The following is an 18,161-nucleotide window of genomic DNA, read 5'->3' as shown; positions in this document are numbered from 1 at the left end:
GGGAGGGGCAGTGTCGGAGGGGGAGGGACAGTGTCGGAGGGGGAAGGGCAGTGTCGGAGGGGGTGGGGCAGTGTCGGAGGGGGGAGGGGCAGTGTCGGAGGGGGTGGGGCAGTCGGAGGGGGAGGGGCAGTGTCGGAGGGGGTGGGGCAGTGTCAGAGGGGCGGGGCTGTGTCAGAGGGGCGGGGCTGTGTTGGAGGGGGCGGGGCAGTGTCGGAGGGGGCGGGGCAGTGTCAGGGTGCGTAGGTAAAATGATGATTACCTTCTTTCACACTAGTGAATGGGAGTGTAAACTGTCCAAATGAAGTCATTGCTGGTGGTTGCATCATATCTTCAACCACAAATCGGATGAGAGCGAGTTCGGGAACACTGATTGTAAACCGCAGCACTTCATTCCACACTGGATTAAATCCTACAACCCAACAAAAACACACAGAAACTGTGAACAGCAACCGTCCTGTGTAACCACCATCAGCAGGCGTTCAGATATAATGGCTCTGATCGCTCCTGGGCGAGTGAGGCTGGAATTGGTTGAGAAACTTGGCACAGTCGTGGACAGGCACACCCCCGACAGCAGTGCCTCCATCATCTTGTAACCCCATTTCCTGCCTAGCATCTGGTAGAAAATACTGGAGAGGGGGTGGTGGTTGAAGCTGGCCATAAGGACTCTGTTGCCTCCCTGGTGCACCAATCACAGTATCACCGAGTGGTTACAGGGCATTCTGAAGGGTGAGGGTGCAGTGCCAGAGCTTGTGGTCCACATCGGTACCAATGATAGAGGTAGAAAAAGGGATGAGGTCCTGCAGACTGAGTTCAGGGTGTTAGGAAAGAGATTAACAAACAGGACCTCAAAGGTAGTAATCTCTGCATTACTTCCAGAGCCACCTGCTAGTGAGTGTGGAAATAGCAGAGTACACCAGATCAATGCATGGTTGGTGAGATGGTGCAGGAGGGAGGGCATCAGATTTCTGGTGCATTGGGACCGGTTCTGGGGGAAGGTGGGACCTGTACAAGCCGAGCGGTCTATACCTGAACAGGACTGGGATGAATATCCTCGCAGGGGGATTTGCCAGTGCTGTGGGGGAGAGTTTAAACTAGATTGGCAGGGGGATGGGAACCTGAGGGCAGATTCAGAGCAGGGAATGGGAGACAGAAAATTAGTGAGTGACTCTGAAAGACAGAAGCAGCACAGGTTAAAAAGTGTACAGCACAGGAATTTGGCAGTGTTAATAAGTATTTATTTAAATGCAAGGAGTATCGCAATCAAAGCCACTCAGACGCATCTGATGCTGTGTCCAGCTTCAGTACCTGAGCCCTTCAGGAGCTGGTGAACAGCATCACTGGTCCCAGATGCTGAAGAGATGGGGGCCAGCCCCTCCATAAAGGTGCTGAGAGCACACAGAGAGTATGAGGGAACTCTGTGATACCTGCCCACTACATTCTGGCAGCAATGACCAGCACCATCGAGGTGCAGGTGTCAGTAATGTGTCCAGGGAGTGTGAGGCTGGACCATCACTGTGGTCTGAAGGCTGCACAGACACAGGGAAGAGATCCCGGACTGAGACACCTGCCTTTATCTTGTGCAGAAAGGTTTCACATCTGAGTGACAAGAACACTGCTCATCAGAACAAGGAGCCATAGGCAGGGAGACATTCTTGGGAGTTTATCAACAATAGTGAACATTATGTACAAGTGATTAACGCCCGTGCCCAGGCTGTGCAACTAATTCTCCTTAACTGTCCTAACCCTGCCGCTACATCTTGGTGCTCCCTGGACATCCACAGCGGAGGTGGAGACAGCCTGCTGACAGTGATGCCCTGTCTGTGATGACTTTGGCGGGCGTCCTCTAGAGGGCTGAGACTTGGAGGGCCCCCGCCTGCTTTCGGGGTCCTGCTGTGTGGCAGTGACACCCTCCTCAGCCTGTGGAACTGGAGCTGTTGAGGTCACAGGAAGTGTCTGGGGGGTGGCGGGGGGAGTGTGTCTCGTGTCATTGTAATGGTAATTACATTGTCAAAATCCAATAACAATCTTCTTGCTGACTGGTAATTACATTGTTCAGACAACTGCATTTTTAAAACAGGTGATGGGCATTGGTTCACCGATCGAAACAGTATCACAGCTGGAATACTCCAGTGTGGGAGGGACTGGGAAAGTCTCCTGCACTGAACAGGCGTTTTGAGCGTAAACCACCTTAGGGTAAAACTCCAGCTTGGACTCGACAACAAGTGAGTAACATGGTAAGAGAGGATGAACTTTAAGCTTTGCTGATTTGATTGCTGTGTGTGAAGTTTTTTGTCTCAATCCTCGAAGGGAAATGAAACGTGCTGGTGCTCACCGCTGAACTTACAGAATGGCGAGAGGATGGTGCAAAGTCTCAAACTTTGACTATCCACCAATTTTTTCTGAGTCTGAACCAAATCACTAATGAAAAAACAAGGTAGAAATGTGGACACGGGTTACCTCCTTATCGCAGAAGAAGCAAGATATGGCCTTGGCTTTATGATTACCAAAAAAGAGTACGATTAGCAGGAAAGAGTTTTCAGAAATGGAAGTGGGTGATGTGGACAATGAAGGGGGGTTGACCCTCCTATTACAATGTTTGGATACGTTTTACAAAACGGATGAGTTGTTGGAAGCGGATGAAGCTTGGATTATCTCTGGTGGATTTGGGAAAACAGATGATCAGCCCATGGAAGAATATATCACGGATTTTGATAAGTGGTACAAGTGACGACAGAGATTTGAACTTGAAATCCTGGGCTCAGTATTGGCATTTAAGTTACTGGATTGTACTCACATTTCCCATGTTGATAGACGTTTAGCACTGATGGGGGTTCAGTTCCATGGGAAAGACTCTCCTAGATCAAATGGCTGCTGGTCTAAAAAATATTCTGGGGGAACAGTCATTCCCAGCCACTCTCTTAGCAAATATGAATAACTAGGCCATGAAACAAAGGTTGGGGTATTCTGTGGTGGCTGAATTTTGAGACTGACCAAATATTACACGGAGATTCCAATACAAAGATGGGTTAGTGACCGGCCGTCTGACAATGGTTTAACTTTAGCCAGTTTGAGAGGCGAGACAAAAAGTGGGTCTGGGATGGTGACTGTAGGCGTTAGAACCTGTAAAACACACAGGGAATGGTTAATCGGTGTTATTGGTGTGATTCTCAGTATCATTATGTGATGAATTGCCCACAGTGAAAGAATTGTGTGTTTGAAGTAACCCACAAGGCTGAAAATGATGATGGTGACTGCCATGATGGAATTGTATTGATCACGGAGAGTTTGAATCCGGTGATGAGTATCTTGATGGTAGATTCCTTCAACTGTGCAGTTCTGGACAGTGGTTACACTTCTACAGTGTGCGGCATGGACTGGCTTGACTGCTATCTGGAGTCTCTCGATGCGGCAGACTGGTGGAAGGTCAAGGAGTATGAAAGCTCTACCTGCTTCAGGCTCGGAGATGACAATACATTAACATCCTCCATGTGGGTGGTCCTCCCTTGTAAGATAGCAGGGATCAATCTGTTTATCATTACTGATGTGATTTCTAGTGAGATACCGCTATTGTTAAGTTGGTCTGTGATGGAAAAAGGCTCAGACGATGCTAGACATGAGGAACGATAGAGCGGTTGTGTTTGGGGAAAAAATATGGGTCTATATTTTACTCGGTCAGGCCATTACTGCCTGCCACTAAGGAAGCCAGATATTTCTCATCAAAAAGTTCATGAAATTTTGTTAACTTCTGAGAATGAGAATTTGGTGGACAAAAAGAAGATCATTTGGACGTTACATAGACAGTTTGCAAATCCGGTGCCACAGAAACTGAAAACTCTACTGCGAGATGCTGGAGTGGTTGATAAAGGATATGATGATATTGAACAAATCACTGCTCAGTGTGAAATTTGTATGAAATATCACAGGCCATCACTGCGTCCTGTTGTGAGCTTGCTGTAGTCAGGGAATTTAATGATGCAGTGGCAATGGACTTAAAAGTATGGGGCAAGGATGGGGGTATTTTTTTGCTAGACTTCATAGATGTGGCAACCAGATTTAGCCTATCCACTATGATACGTAGTAAGGACAAAAGGACCATTGGAGAAATGGGTGGGAACAGGGTTAGGAGCACCAGTGAAATTCCTGACAAATAATGGTGGGGAATTTGCCAATGAGGAATTTCGAGACATGTGTGAAACTCACCAAGGCTCCTTAGACTGCACCTTCCAAACCCACGACCGCTACCATCTAGAAGGACAAGGGCAGCAGATAGATGGGAACATCACCACCTGCAAGTTCCCCTCCAAGCTACTCACCATCCTGACTTGGAAATATATCGCCGTTACTTCACTGTCACTGGGTCAAAATCCTGGAACTCCCTTCCTAACAGCACTGTGGGTGTACCTACCCCTCAGGGACAACAGCGGTTCAAAAAGGCAGCTCACCCCCACCTTCTCAAAGGCAATTGGGGATGGACAATAAACACTGGCCCAGCCAGTGAGGCCCACATCCCACCAATGAATTTTTAATAAATTTCAACACCATAGTTACGCACACTGCAGCCAAGAGAGCCCGTTTAGTAATGGTCTGTGCGAGAGAAACCATGTGGCGATAGATGACAGGTTACATAAAATATTGGCCGATCAACCAGGTTGTAAACTGCAAATGGCACTGGCACGGGTGGTGCACACAAAGAACTCTCTCTGCAAATGGTTGGGGGGTACAGTCCGTATCAGTTGGTGTACGGAAGGAATCCGAAGCTACCTTTGGTGTTGTCAGATGCTCCCCCTGCTCTAGAAGGGACGAGCTCCACTCTTTCTGCTCATCTGAACACTTTGCATGTGGGCAGAAAAGCTTTCATTAAAGCTGAGGTTTTGGAGAAAATTCAGTGGGCCCTACGGCACCGCATAAGACCATCAGGAATACAGGTTAGACAAGGAGATGGGTATAGTAGAAAAGGGAAGGCCAGATAGAGTGGAAAGGACCTGGCAAGTTCATAGGGAGTGATGGGAAAGTAGTAATTGTGCAACGCGGTAATCAAACTGTTAGGACACATTCTTCATGGTTAATTGGTACTGACTCTACCTTTACAGGCTCTGAACAGGACATAGAATGTGAGGAGGCATCATGCACTTCACACACACACACACACACACACACACACACTGGGTAGTTATGAGGAGCAGACAATGGCAGATACAGGGTTGACTGACTATGAACAAAGTAATACTGAGGTACAGGACAATGCTATTCATCCAAAAGTAAGAACAAAGGTAACATACATGCCAGAAGGGACCAGTGTGGGAGGGATGCCACCATCATAGGGAGAGCAGGAAAGGCCACTGGTAAATACAAACATTGGCTAAGTGTGCAGGATGAAGGACAGGAGACAAGATATATGGATTGGCAAACTGAGGTAAAGATGTTGAAGCCCAGAAAGCGCGGTATGAGTTCTGACTGTGGACTAGAAAGGGGTCGTGACCCCAGAAAAAAAATCACAGACTTGCGAAAGGGACTCTGCCCGAATGGGAGAAAGATCAGAAAGTAGTAGTGCAGAAAGAGAGAGGAATGCGTGTAGAGGTCGTAGCTGGACAAGAACAAGCTAGGGATGTCAATTGAAGTAGAAGCCCCTATTACTGAGAGGTTTTAGTAGCTGCTAATAAATTAGAAAATAAGCTGATAAAGGGGAGCCAAACAGAGTTGGAAAGAATTTGGGGTATATACTGGGAAATACCTGACAAGGGACAGCCAGCCTTGGCACACAGGTGGGTCTGTACACAGAAAAGGTACTTCCTGACAGCATGTACAAGACTAAAGCGAGACTAGTTGCCTTCAAAGAAAGACTTGCAGATCAAGATATCGGGGTGAACTCTCCTACTGCAGGGAAAGTGAGCTTGAAGATCTTTTTAGCTATTTCAGCAACCTATTCCTGGGAGTGCAAATCGATTGATATAAAGGCTGTGTTTTTACAGGGGGAGAAGTTTCAAAGGGAAGTGTTTTTTGAAACCAGCTAAAGAAGCTGATGACATAGAAGGAAAGCTATGGAAATTGAATAAGTGTATTTATGGGTTGAATGATGCATCAAGAGCTTGGTATTTTCGCGTGAGGTCTGTCCTGTTGAAACCAGGTTGCATTCAGTTAAAGGCAGACCCCGCAATGTTCTACTGGTACCATAAGGAGAAACTAGCTGGAATCTTTATTATGCATGTTGATGATTTCCTGTGGGGAGGATCTGTAGAATTTGAACAACGGGTAATTGAAAAGATGATGATGGAATTCCAGGTCAGAAGTCAGGCTTCAGGGGCCTTTAACTACATAGGTTTAGACATTAAGCAGAACAAGTCAGGAGTGACACTGAATCAACAATCTTATCTAGAAAGTGTTAATCATATCCCAATAATTCAGGTTAGAAAAAGGATCCTGCTACCAAGGAAGAAACAGAACAGTTGAGGAGTTTGATTGGGCAGTTGAACTGGTTGTGCACTCAGACTAGGCCTGACGCTAGTTATGATGTGTTGGAGCTGAGTTCCATGATGAAACATGCTACAGTTGAGAAAGTTCTGAGAGCAAATAAAACACTTAAAAAATTAAATTGAGGGATGGGTGCTCAAGTTTCCAGCCTTGAGTGATCCAGAAGATATGAGGTTGGTCATTTTTAGCGATGTTTCACATGCCAATCTTCCAGACGGGTTCTCTAGCACAGCCGGGTTCATCATATTCTTGGTGGGAAAGAACAATAAATGTTGTCCACTGGCTTGGGAGGCCAAGAAAATCAAAATAGTTAAAAGCACCTTAGCAGCTGAAATGCTGGCATTAGTAGAAGCGATTGATATGGGGGTATATTATCCAATATACTGACGGAAATACTATATAAGGGACAATGTGAGCAAAGTTTGCCCATAGAATGTTATGTTGATAACTAGTCCCTTTGGGATAATGTTCATTCAATGAAAAGTGTCACTGGAAAAAAAGCTAAGAATAGACCCGTATTGTTAAAACAGGTGATGGGCATTGGTTCACCTATCAATATAGTATAACTGGGTACACCTGTAAAACTCCAGTGTAGGACTGGGACAGTCTGTTGCACTGAAGGGCTGTCTTGAGAATAAATCAGTTTACGGTAAAAGACCAGCTTTGGATTCATCCTTCCACGACAAGCACTTATTGTGATTAACATCTGGATGGAATGTGTATGCTGTAAGTTCCACCCATTTCTACCTCAAAATTACAATCGGGGTCTTATGGATCTCACAGCTGGGAGACAGATTTTCACATTACAAGGGGCCTCTGGCAACAAGTTAACTATGCTGCCTTCGGAAGTTATTAATTGCCTTACTATGGACATTCTCAGACACACCATTGACAGTATAACTGCCATCGGACAGGCATTGCAGACATATCAGTACCTTACCGTTATTTTCAACATGGCTGGTCTTTTGCGTGGCATTATCATCAGGAACACCGTAAACCTCCACACGCACCAGGGGGTCCACAATGGAATTCTTTTTACCCTTATGCACTTTAGGGAGCTGCTGTGCTGTAATAATCTGAAAAAGAGACATCAGTCTGAGAACCACAAGGAGCATTTCACCAGAGATAGGAACCTAAGAGAGGGCGAGAGAGAAAGAGAGAGAGCGAGACAAAGACAGAGATGGAGGGAGAGAGACAGAGTGATTTGGGATTCAATGGGGACAATGAGAGATTCTGAGAAATGTCACTCCAGGAGTTATTGAGAGAGAGAAGCACGGGAACTTTATCCAGTGATGGGAATGAAGATATATCCTGGTACTGGAGAGGGGGAGCTTTTCAATGGATGAAAAACACACAGGAATTTTAATCAGGATGAGGAACAGCAAAGGTTTCATCAGGGAACCTGTCAAAGAAAGCAAGAATGCTGTGATAGAGAATGAATAATTAGACAAAGAGAGAATGAGAACACAGGAACAGGAGGAGGCCATTAACCCCTTGAGCCTGTTCCGTCTTTCAATGAGATCATGGCTAATCTGCCTTTGACCCAGATCTCTTAATAACCTTTGGATAGCAAAAAAAACTATCAAACCCATATTTAAAATTTATAAATAACCTAGAATCAATTGCAGTTTGTGGAAGAATTTCTAAGCTTCTAGTACCCTCTGTCTATTGAGATGTTTCCTAATTTCACTTTGACCAGGTCCTGATTCTAATATTGAGACCGTTATCCCTAGGCTGAAACTCCCCAACCATCAGAAATAATCTTGCTCTATCCACCCTGTCTGTTCCCCTTAATCTCCTGAAAACCTCAATCAAATTACCCCTTGATCTTCTAAATTCCGGGGAATGCAACCCTAGGGGAGGATTTAATGCTCTCTCCCAAGGCGAGTTTGGAGGTGGGGAAGGTATTTAATCGGGTGGGAGGGTGCAGGGTAAGCCACTGCCGCTTCCCTGCCTCTACCCCGATTTTGTCCAGGTTGGGAGAGCGAATGGATGGCCTTCCTGCCTTGATGCCATTTCAGGTCCTTAGGTGTGCGAGTAATGCTCACGTAAGGGCCTCTCCCCAGTGTCGCTGGTTGTCGTCATGTGGGAATCGTGCAAAATAAACTCTTTCAAGTTTGCTTTCAGGCTCTTGGGGGGGAATCCCTTGTTCAAAGGCACTCGGTACCTGATTGAGGGACCCAGCATTGGGAAGGGGGTTGGGAAGCAGGCCCTATCCTTTCTTCCGACCTCCATACCACTCCCCCCAACCCACCCAGCCAGTGACTCCCTTCCCGTGGCCCATCCCGCCCTCACTCAGCTGTGGTATAGTGTCCCTCACTGATCATGGGCCTCTGGTAGGTGCAGTGCTGGCAGCTACCACTGCTCCCCGGTGGCGCAGACAGCAATGAGGAATTGCAGGCCTCTGATTGGCTAGCAGCTCTTGGGGAGTGGGATTTGCGCCCCCGGGGTCCTTGATGCTAAGGAAGGTCTGCTGCTGGCTACTTAACTGCCTGGCTGGCCTTAATATGATGGTCATTCCACAAAGAAGGTGATGTGGGGCTCTCGCTTGCTCTACAGTCAGTGAGCAAGACCCCCATCGCCTGGATTAAAATTCTAGTTTGTTTAAATTCCCCTTGTAGTTTAACCTTTGGAGTTCAGGTATTCCTGCACTTTATCCAAGATCAATGCATGTCATAACATCCAAGGCAATGGGCCAAGTGCTGGTAAATAGGATTAGGTAGGTAAGTCAGGTGTTTCTCACATGTCGGTGCAGACTCGATGGGCCGAAGGGCCTCTTCTGCACTGTGAGATTCTGTGATAAGCTGTAGTGCCCAGAACTGTTTACAATACTCCAGGTGTGGCCTAACCAGAGTTCTGTGTAGCTGAAGCACGATTTCAAACCCTTGTATTCTAGTCCTCTAGATTATAAAAGCCAATATTCCATTAACATAGAAACATAGAAACTAGGAGCAGGAGTAGGCCATTCGGCCCTTTGAGCCTGCTCCGCCATTCATTATGATCATGGCTGATCATCCAACTCTATATCCTGCTCCCGCTTTCTCCCCATACCCTTTGATCCCTTTCACTCTAAGAGCTATATCTAACTCCTTCTTGAAAACATACAATGTTTTGGTCTCAACTACTTTCTGTGGTAACGAATTCCACAGGCTCACCACTCTCTGGGTGAAGAAATTTCTCCTCATCCCAGTTTGATTATTTTCTGTACTTGTTCAGGACACTTTAATGCTCTATGCACCTGGACCCACAATTCACCATTTAGAAAATCCCCTATTCAATCCCCTTTAGATCTAAAGTGGATCATCTCACATTTACCTATATTGAAACTCATTTGTTTTGCCCATTCACTTAATCTGTCAATACCTCTTTGAATGAGAGCAAGATGATAATCAGCGCAGAGCAAGTCCTGAGGTACTCCAGTTACCAGTCATAGAGCAAGTTTATAGAGTTGGGACTATTTTCACCAACGTGAGATACATTTCTCTATTATACTGTTTGTTTACTGTCCCATTGCTGCGTCATATTGGAGTGAAGTGGTCATTATAATGCTACAGTTTTGTACTGTATTACAGTGACTGTTCCATTATCATTTCCTTCTGTTGTTACATAGAAATAAGGAGGTAATTCTGATTTTAGGCAATAATGTAAAACAGGTGATATTGGATCTGCCACTCACTCTTCTCCTGATTTGAATTTTCATTGTTGACAGTATATCCTGGGACAGGATGGGCTGGGCCACAGAATTTAACTCACTGCACTTCCTGAGTGAAGTTCAAACATAGGAATGGCACAGAACAACCAAGGTCCATCTCGTTCACCTCCTACCATTCTTCCAGTCACAGTATCCAACAACAATGGAGTTGTTGGCTAATCCTAGCGATCAATCCCTATCAGTGAGTCTCCAATAGACCCAGACATGAGCTGGGGAAATCCCTGAGTAATGGAAAACTTTGGGGACCAGAGTTTTAAAGTCACGAGTTTGATTTAATCCTGGGTTTCTGCTTGCCCCCAGTGCACACAGCTAGAAAAAAAATAACTGAAATATGTTTACATCAATAATCAGTTGTGTCTTGTTGAGACCTGATCCTGGGACTGGCCGTGAAGGGTCAAACTGAATGGACCTGTTCCTCATGAAACTGGGTTTCAGGATGTATCCCGAGCGGCCATTCTGTCGAAACTTCCCTTTGTTTAGATCCATCTCCAATCCGGGCTTCTGGAAATTCAGGGCCACTGCACGGAAACAAAAATGTAATCAAATTTACAGAAATAGAACTGATTAACAACCAAAAAGAGATCACATGAACTAGGCTTGTATTCCCTGGAATACAGACAGTTGAGGGTGATCGCAATGAGGTTTTTAGGATTTTGACAGGGGTTGGAGGGATATATAGACAGGAACCTTTTCCTATGGTGGGGAGGAGTGTAAGACAAAGACATATAACCTTAAAACTTCCTCACACAAAGGGTGGTAAAAGTGTGGAACTCTCTCCCACAAAAAGCAGTAGATGCTAGCTCAATTAATAGTCTTTAATCTGAGAACAATAGGTTGTTGCTAGGCAAGGGCACTGAGAGATATGGAGGCAAAGCTTGTGGATAGCGTTAGGATTCAGATCAGTCATGATATTACTGAACGGCAGAGCAAGCTCGAAGGGTTCATGTCCCTAGTTACTGATACCCAATAATCCAACATCTAAAAACACCTTCAAATCCCATTCAGTCAATCCAATTCAATTCAGTACAGTATTGAGGGAGTGCTGCACTGTTGGATATCTTTTGAATGAGACATTAGACCGAGGCCCCATCTGCCCTCTCAGGTGGATGTAAAAGATCCCATGGCATGATTTTGAGAGCAGGAGCTATTCTCCAGTGTCCTGACCAATATTTACACCTTAATCAACATCACAAAAACAAATGATCTGGTCATGGTCACATTGCTGCTGTGGGAGCTTGCTGTGCTGCATTTCCTACTTTACAACAGTTACTACACTTCAAAAATACTTCTTTGGTTGTAAAGCACTTTGGGATCTCCTGTGATCATGAAAGGTGCTTATATAAATGCAAGTCTTTCTTTTTTTCTTTTCAAATACTGGACCAGATCTTTGAATTAATCTAAATGGCCAGTTCTGGTTTGCTGGTGCAGTTCAGCTCATTCATATGCACTTATTTTCTAATAGTTAAATTCACTAGCAGAGCCAAATCCCCAAATCTTTATTTTAAGTTGAGTAAAGACTGAATTTAATCCTGTATTAAAGCCTCTTTGGCCTTATAATGTGCGTTGTAACTATATAGTATGAGAGAGTCTGACCCAGTTGACAACCGGCATTCCACATCTCCTGAGGGTTGTAGTTGGATGAGTCTATTCGAGAGCCAGTCGGATAGATCCTGGACAGCTGCAGAGCGTTATAACAAACAAAGGTGATGCCTGAAAAATAAAGAAATGAAACAATCCTTAGCGGGAAGCAGAACGTTTGGGCATTCAATCTTCAAAAGACCAAAGGTGATTCAGCTCCTGCAATGTCGAGCTTAATGACTCCTGTCTCCGCTAAGGTTCAGTGGGTAGCACTCTCATCTGAGTCATGAGGTTCTGGGTTTAAGCCCCGCTCCACGGCTTAAGCACAAAAATCAAGGTTGACTATCCACTACAGTACTGAGGGAGTTTGACAATTTCAGATTAATCTCTGCCTCTGTTTTGTTTCTTTTTTTTTTGCAGGTTTTGGTTTCACTCTCTCTTGTTTTCGCTTTCTTTTGGCAGTTGTCCATCATTCCGTCATTCACACCTCCACTGGGCATATATTTTGCGTCTTTACTTGTCCCATTAGTACTCCCTTTGGTCTTGCACCAACAACTCTTTTGTAAATCCTGTCTTTCACCCAATCACGCACCATGCCTATCGTTCTTTTTCCACTTGCTCAAAACCGATTCCATTTCTAACATTTCCCAGTTCTGACGAAGGGTCATCAGTCCAAAACATTGACTCTGTTTCTTTCCACAAATGCTGCCAGACTGCTGAGTATTTCCACATTCTCTGTTTATATTTTAGGTTTCCAGTATCCATAGTATTTTGCTCCTGTAACATTCTGTTGGCAGTTTACCCAGTAGGGTGAAAGGCCTTACCTGACTCACAGATGAGCTTTTTTGCTTTATTCTCAGAGAAGGATGAGAGTTCACAGGCACAAGCCTTGTTCGAGGAGTCCTGGAAGCTGCAGAAACGGACAGCCTTACAGTAAACCACAAGGTCCGACAGCTCCTTCGACAATTCCTTCACCACCTCCTGAAAAATCATGGCACAGTTAGATAAATCAAGCAGCTGGCACCCAGAGGTTCCCTGGCACCCAGAGGTTCCCTGGCACCCAGAGGTTCCCTGGCACCCACAGGTTCCCTGGCACCCACAGGTTCCCTGGTACCCAGAGGTTCCCTGGCACCCAGAAGTCCCCTGGCACCCAGAGGTTCCCTGGTACCCAGAGGTTCCCTGGCACCCAGAGGTCCCCTGGCACCCAGAGATTCCCTGGCACCCAGAGGTTCCCTGGCACCCAGAGATTCCCTGGCACCCAGAGGTCCCCTGGCACCCAGAGATTCCCTGGCACCCAGAGGTTCCCTGGCACCCAGAGATTCCCTGGCACCCAGAGGTTCCCTGGCACCCAGTGGTGCCCAGTGCCATGTACAGCAGGCATGGCAAGTGGGAAAATAAAATCAAAATGAAGCTGATTGGAGGATTCTTACCTAATGGTTTCCAATTCTGGTCCCACTTTTGATGGGAGATCAAGTGCAAATGCGTGAGTGCCCAATAGCTCAGTGTGTGTGCGTATCAGCTCAGTGTGTGTGAGTGTGTATGTCCACCAGCTCAGTGTGTGTGTGTCTTTACCAGCTCAGTGTGTGTGTGTGTGTGTGTCCACCAACTCAGTGTGTGTGTGTGTTTACCAGCTCAGTGTGTGTGTGTCCACCAGCTCAGTGTGTGTGTGTGTTTACCAGCTCAGTGTGTGTCTGTTTGCCAGCTCGGCAGGAGTCCAGGTTTTGAGAGTGTTACTGAGAGACATACTTTGAGTCTCCGATTGCAAACTAACGCTTCCTTTGAAACGGAAATGATCTGCCACACTGCCGGGATAGTCCTGACTTCAGCTTGGACAATGTTAGGAGGAGAAGGCCATAGTTCAATACACATTAATATATCATCAGAATTATTTAGGCCTGAAAGTTACAGTTTAGGAATGGATAGTGTGTCCAGATGAAGCATCTTTCTCTGTTATTTTTGCTGAGACATATTAATGCAGTAACATCTCACAGGGTCACTTCAAGAACCAAATAATTCTAGTGCTCACTTCCTTTTTCAGGCCCAATTAATCCAGCAGCTATGCCTCAGAATAACGGAGTGTCAGTGAAACACTGTGGGACATCCCAGGAGATGGAGCAAAGCACTAAATAAATGTAAGTTCCTTCTCAATCCACTTTGTTTCAGCTACAGAGTAAGGAGTTAACTGTCTATGATAAGGAATGGCCCATTTTAAACACTGGTGATTGTTCAACAGGTCAGGACCTCAATGTCTCCAGCAGAGCCTGGTTGATGTCTAAGTTCCAGGCCCGGATCCTTCATTTCACCACCCTGAGGGTGAAGACTAAACCAAACACTGAACATGCAGCAGACACGTTGCTGGGGTTTCTGGGACCAGTTTAGACCAGCCCCCCACCCCCTCAAGCTACACCCACTCCTGCCCGTCCCCACCCACACACACTACCCACCTCCCCCACCAACCCACACTCATTCCCTACTCACCCCACACACACCCTGATTCCTTCCTACCCGCTCCCGCTCTCCGCCCGAACCCCCCCTCCCCCGCCAAGGCAAGTTTGACAGGGTCCAAACTCTCTGGGTGGAATTTTACAGACCCTCCCGCCGGCAGGATTTTCCGGCCACACCAAAGTCAATGGAGTTTTGAACGGCGCATTGCATTTCCCCCCCCCCTCCCGCAACGGGACCATAAAACTCGGCCCTTTCCTTTATTCTCAAAAAGAAAAGCAAAATGCTGCGGATGCTGGAAATCTGAAATAAAAGCAGACATTGCTGTAAATACTCAGCAGTTCTGGTAGCGCTTGTGGAGAGAGCAACAGAGTTAACGCTTCAGGTCGATGGGGCAGTTCTGATACTAGGCCACAGGCCTCAAACTTTAACCATTTCTCTTTGCACAGGTGCTGCCTGAGCTGCTGAGTGTTTCTAACATTTTCCGTCCTTACCCCTTTATTCAGTTTGACGCAAAATAACAGCCAAAGCATCAAATCAGTGTTTGAGCATTGCGAATCCAGGTTATTGTTCAGGGTGGGAAGGTGAACGAGAGGATGGAGATGATGTGTGGGAGGAGGGTTTGACAGTGGGAGGGGAGGGTCTCAGTGCTCTGGGGCTGGGGTTGACAATAGCAATGTTATCTGCCAGGGGGCAGTGTGTTTTCCTCAGTGTAAACCCTGCTGTTTATTGTGGGCTACGATGGAGGGACAGTCACATTTCCAGGCTGACACTGACGGGCATTTTCTTCCCCAGTGTGGTGGACAGGCAGAGCGGGATCACGGAGGAAAGACAGGCCTGGGAAACCAGACTCTGCAAAGCGTGTTCAAAGCAGGAAAACAGTAAATGACTTTGTCAGAGGGAGTTCATGCCTAACAAATTTGATTTAATTTTTTGAGGTGACCTGGTGTGTAGATGGGGGTAGTGTAGTTGATGTAGTTTATATGGATTTCAGCAAAGCCTTTGACAAGGTCCCACATGGGAGACTTATAAAGAAGGCAAATGCACATGGGATACAGGGTAATTTGATAAGGTGGATTCAAAATTGGCTTAGTTGTAGGAGACAGAGGGTGATGACAGAAGGACGCTTTAGTGACTGGAAGCCAGTGTCCAGTGGCGTACCACAGGGATCTGTGCTGGGTCCCCTATTATTTGTCATTTATATAAACGGCATAGATGACTATGTGGGGGGTAGGATTAGTAAGTTTGCGGATGACACAAAGATTGACCGGGTGGTTAACAGTGAGGTTGAGTGTCTTGGGCTACAGGAAGATATAGACGGGATGGTCAAATGGGCAGATAAGTGGCAGATGGAATTTAACACTGAAAAGTGTGAGGTGATACACTTTGGAAGGAGTAATTTGACAAGGAAGTATTCAATGAACGGCATGACACTAGGAAGTTCTGAGGAACAAAGGGACCTTGGCGTGTGTATCCATAGATCTCTGAATGTGGAGGGGCATGTTAGTGGGGTGGTGAAAAAGGCATATGGGACACTTGCCTTTATCAATCGAGGCATAGATTACAAAAGTAGGGAGGTCATGTTGGAGTTGTATAGAACCTTGGTGAGGCCACAGCTGGAGTACAGTGTGCAGTTCTGGTCGCCACATTATAGGAAGGATGTGATTGCACTGGAGGGGGTGCAGAGGAGATTCACCAGGGCGTTGCCTGGGATGAAACATTTAAGTTATGAAGAGAGGTTGGATAGACTTGGGTTGTTTTCGTTGGAGCAGAGAAGACCGAGGGACCGACCTGATCGAGGTGTACAAGATTATGAGGGGCATGGACAAGGTGGATAGGGAGCAGCTGTTCCCCTTAGTTGAAGGGTCAGTCACAAGGGGGCATAAGTTCAAGGTGAGGGGCAGGAGGTTTAGGGGGGGATGTGAGGAAAAATTTTTTTACCCAGAGGGTGGTGACAGTCTGGAATGCGCTGCCTGGGAGGGTGGTGGAGGCGGGTTGCCTCACATCCTTTAAAAAGTACCTGGATGAGCACTTGGCACGTCATAACATTCAAGGCTATGGGCCAAGTGCTGGTAAATGGGATTAGGTAGGTAGGTCAGGTGTTTCTCACATGTTGGTGCAGACTCAATGGGCTGAAGGGCCTCTTCTGCACTGTGATTCTGTGATGTTGGACTTCCAATATGAGAGAACAGCCTGCTAAAGATCAACAACCTATTTAATATCAAAGTTTCCACAAAAAACCCCATTCCCAGTTAGAATAGATCATTAACAGCAGTTATAGATTAGAATTATTTAAAGGGGATGGGTCATCGCAGCATCTCAGATCCAAGAGCAATGCAGACTCCCAAACTTAGACCAGGTAGAGCCAGAAATGGCCAAACTGTGAATTTGGATTTTATTGGTTGATCGGTTGAAAAGGAACTGTGGAAAGCTACACCATCAAGACTGTAGTGACCAGAGGGATACAGGGTCCATAGAAATGTGCTTTGCTGATGATAATCATAGCCGTGTTGTTGGATAGGACCCCTGACCCAACCTGAATGAATAAAGAACATCATATTGTGTATAGTCACATGATGAAGATGCTTGTGGTTGTGTAAGATGTTGTATCGACTATTTAAAGTAAAATTTAACTTTTTTATTTTCACTATTTTTTGCCTGTTAATTCATGTTTAATTTACATTGGTTCTGATTTGTGTTAAAGGAAAAGTTACACAAAGACATTCTCTTTTGGCAATTTCTTCATTTGGGAGTCATTCAGTAAATTTGGTTATTTTGGTTTATAGTTTCCCCATGGGGATTGGAACATTTCTGATCCTAACCACTTGCTGGGTAAAAATTATCTTCCTCATGTTGCCTTTTGTTCTTTTGTCATTTACCTTAAACTGGTGTCCTCTAGTTCTTGACCTTTCCCCCAGTGGGAACAGTCTCTCCCTATCTACTCTGTCCAGACCCCTCATGGTTTTGAATACCTCGAACAAATCCTCTCTCAACCTTCTCTGTTCCAAGGAAAACAACACCAGCTTCTCCAGTCTAGCCACATAACTGAAGTCTCTCATTCCTGGAACCATTCTGATAAATCTTTTCTGAGCTGTCTCTAAAATCTTCACATTCTTGCTCAGTGTGTTCCTGCTTACCAAGCATACATATTTACACACTCGTACACATGCAGAATGACAGAATGAAGGGTGCAGAAGGAGGCCATTCAGCCCATCGTGTCTGCACTGGCTCTCTGAATGAGCATTATGACTGAGTGCCATTCTCCTGCCTTTTTCCTGCTATTCTTGCACATTGTTTCTATTCAATTAGTCATCTATTGCCCTCTTGAATGCCTCAATTTAACCTGCCTCCACCTCACTTCCAGGCAGTGCACTCACATCACTTGAATACAGTTGGGGGAGACGATGGCATTGCGGTAATGTCACTGGGCTAGTAGAGGCTGATGCTCTGGGGACACGGGTTCAAATCCCACTGCAGCCGGTGGATTTAAATTCTAATAATAATCTGGAGCTGAAAGCTCGTCTCAGTGATGGTGGCCATGAAACTATCGTCAATCGTTGACTATTGTCAATCATCTGGCTGTCTGATCCACTGGGGAAATCTCTCATCCTTACCTGGAGTGGCCTGCAGGTGACTCACAGCAATGTAGTTAACTCGTAACTGCCCTCCAAAGAGGTCGAGCAAGACACTGAGTTCAAGGGTAATTAGGAATGGGCAACAAATGCTGGCTTTGTCAGTGACACCCACATCCCATGAAAGAATAAAAATGTACACAGACACGTATGCACACAACACACATGAACTCCTACTCAAACATGCACATTCACAGAAGCACTCACATATGCTGTGTGAGATCAGGAGCAAGCAGTTTTGGGTTTATTGACTTCCTGTTTCACCCAGCCAGTAAAGTAGGAATGCACTGTGTAACACACTGCACACGACAACCTGTTCAAATCAATGT

The 18,161-nt window shown here is 45.9% G+C and overlaps 1 protein-coding gene across 1 annotated transcript in view; it reads right to left on the bottom strand.

Moving 5' to 3' along the window:
- LOC144668091 (1-phosphatidylinositol 4,5-bisphosphate phosphodiesterase delta-3-like) overlaps positions 1 to 18,161 on the bottom strand; it is a 200,989-nt gene that overhangs the window by 4,922 nt on the left and 177,906 nt on the right. The window contains exons 10-14 of the mRNA XM_078529869.1: positions 12,583 to 12,739; positions 11,774 to 11,890; positions 10,520 to 10,698; positions 7,409 to 7,544; positions 260 to 409 (exon numbers count right to left, since the gene is read on the bottom strand). Coding sequence (XP_078385995.1) covers positions 260 to 409; positions 7,409 to 7,544; positions 10,520 to 10,698; positions 11,774 to 11,890; positions 12,583 to 12,739 — 739 coding nt within the window. The remainder of the gene's footprint in view (positions 1 to 259; positions 410 to 7,408; positions 7,545 to 10,519; positions 10,699 to 11,773; positions 11,891 to 12,582; positions 12,740 to 18,161) is intronic.

Source organism: Cetorhinus maximus, chromosome 25 (assembly GCF_964194155.1).
Source record: "Cetorhinus maximus chromosome 25, sCetMax3.hap1.1, whole genome shotgun sequence".
NCBI lineage: Eukaryota > Metazoa > Chordata > Chondrichthyes > Lamniformes > Cetorhinidae > Cetorhinus > Cetorhinus maximus.
Note: the sequence above shows the minus strand (reverse complement) of the source record. Positions and strands in the feature narration are given on the sequence as shown.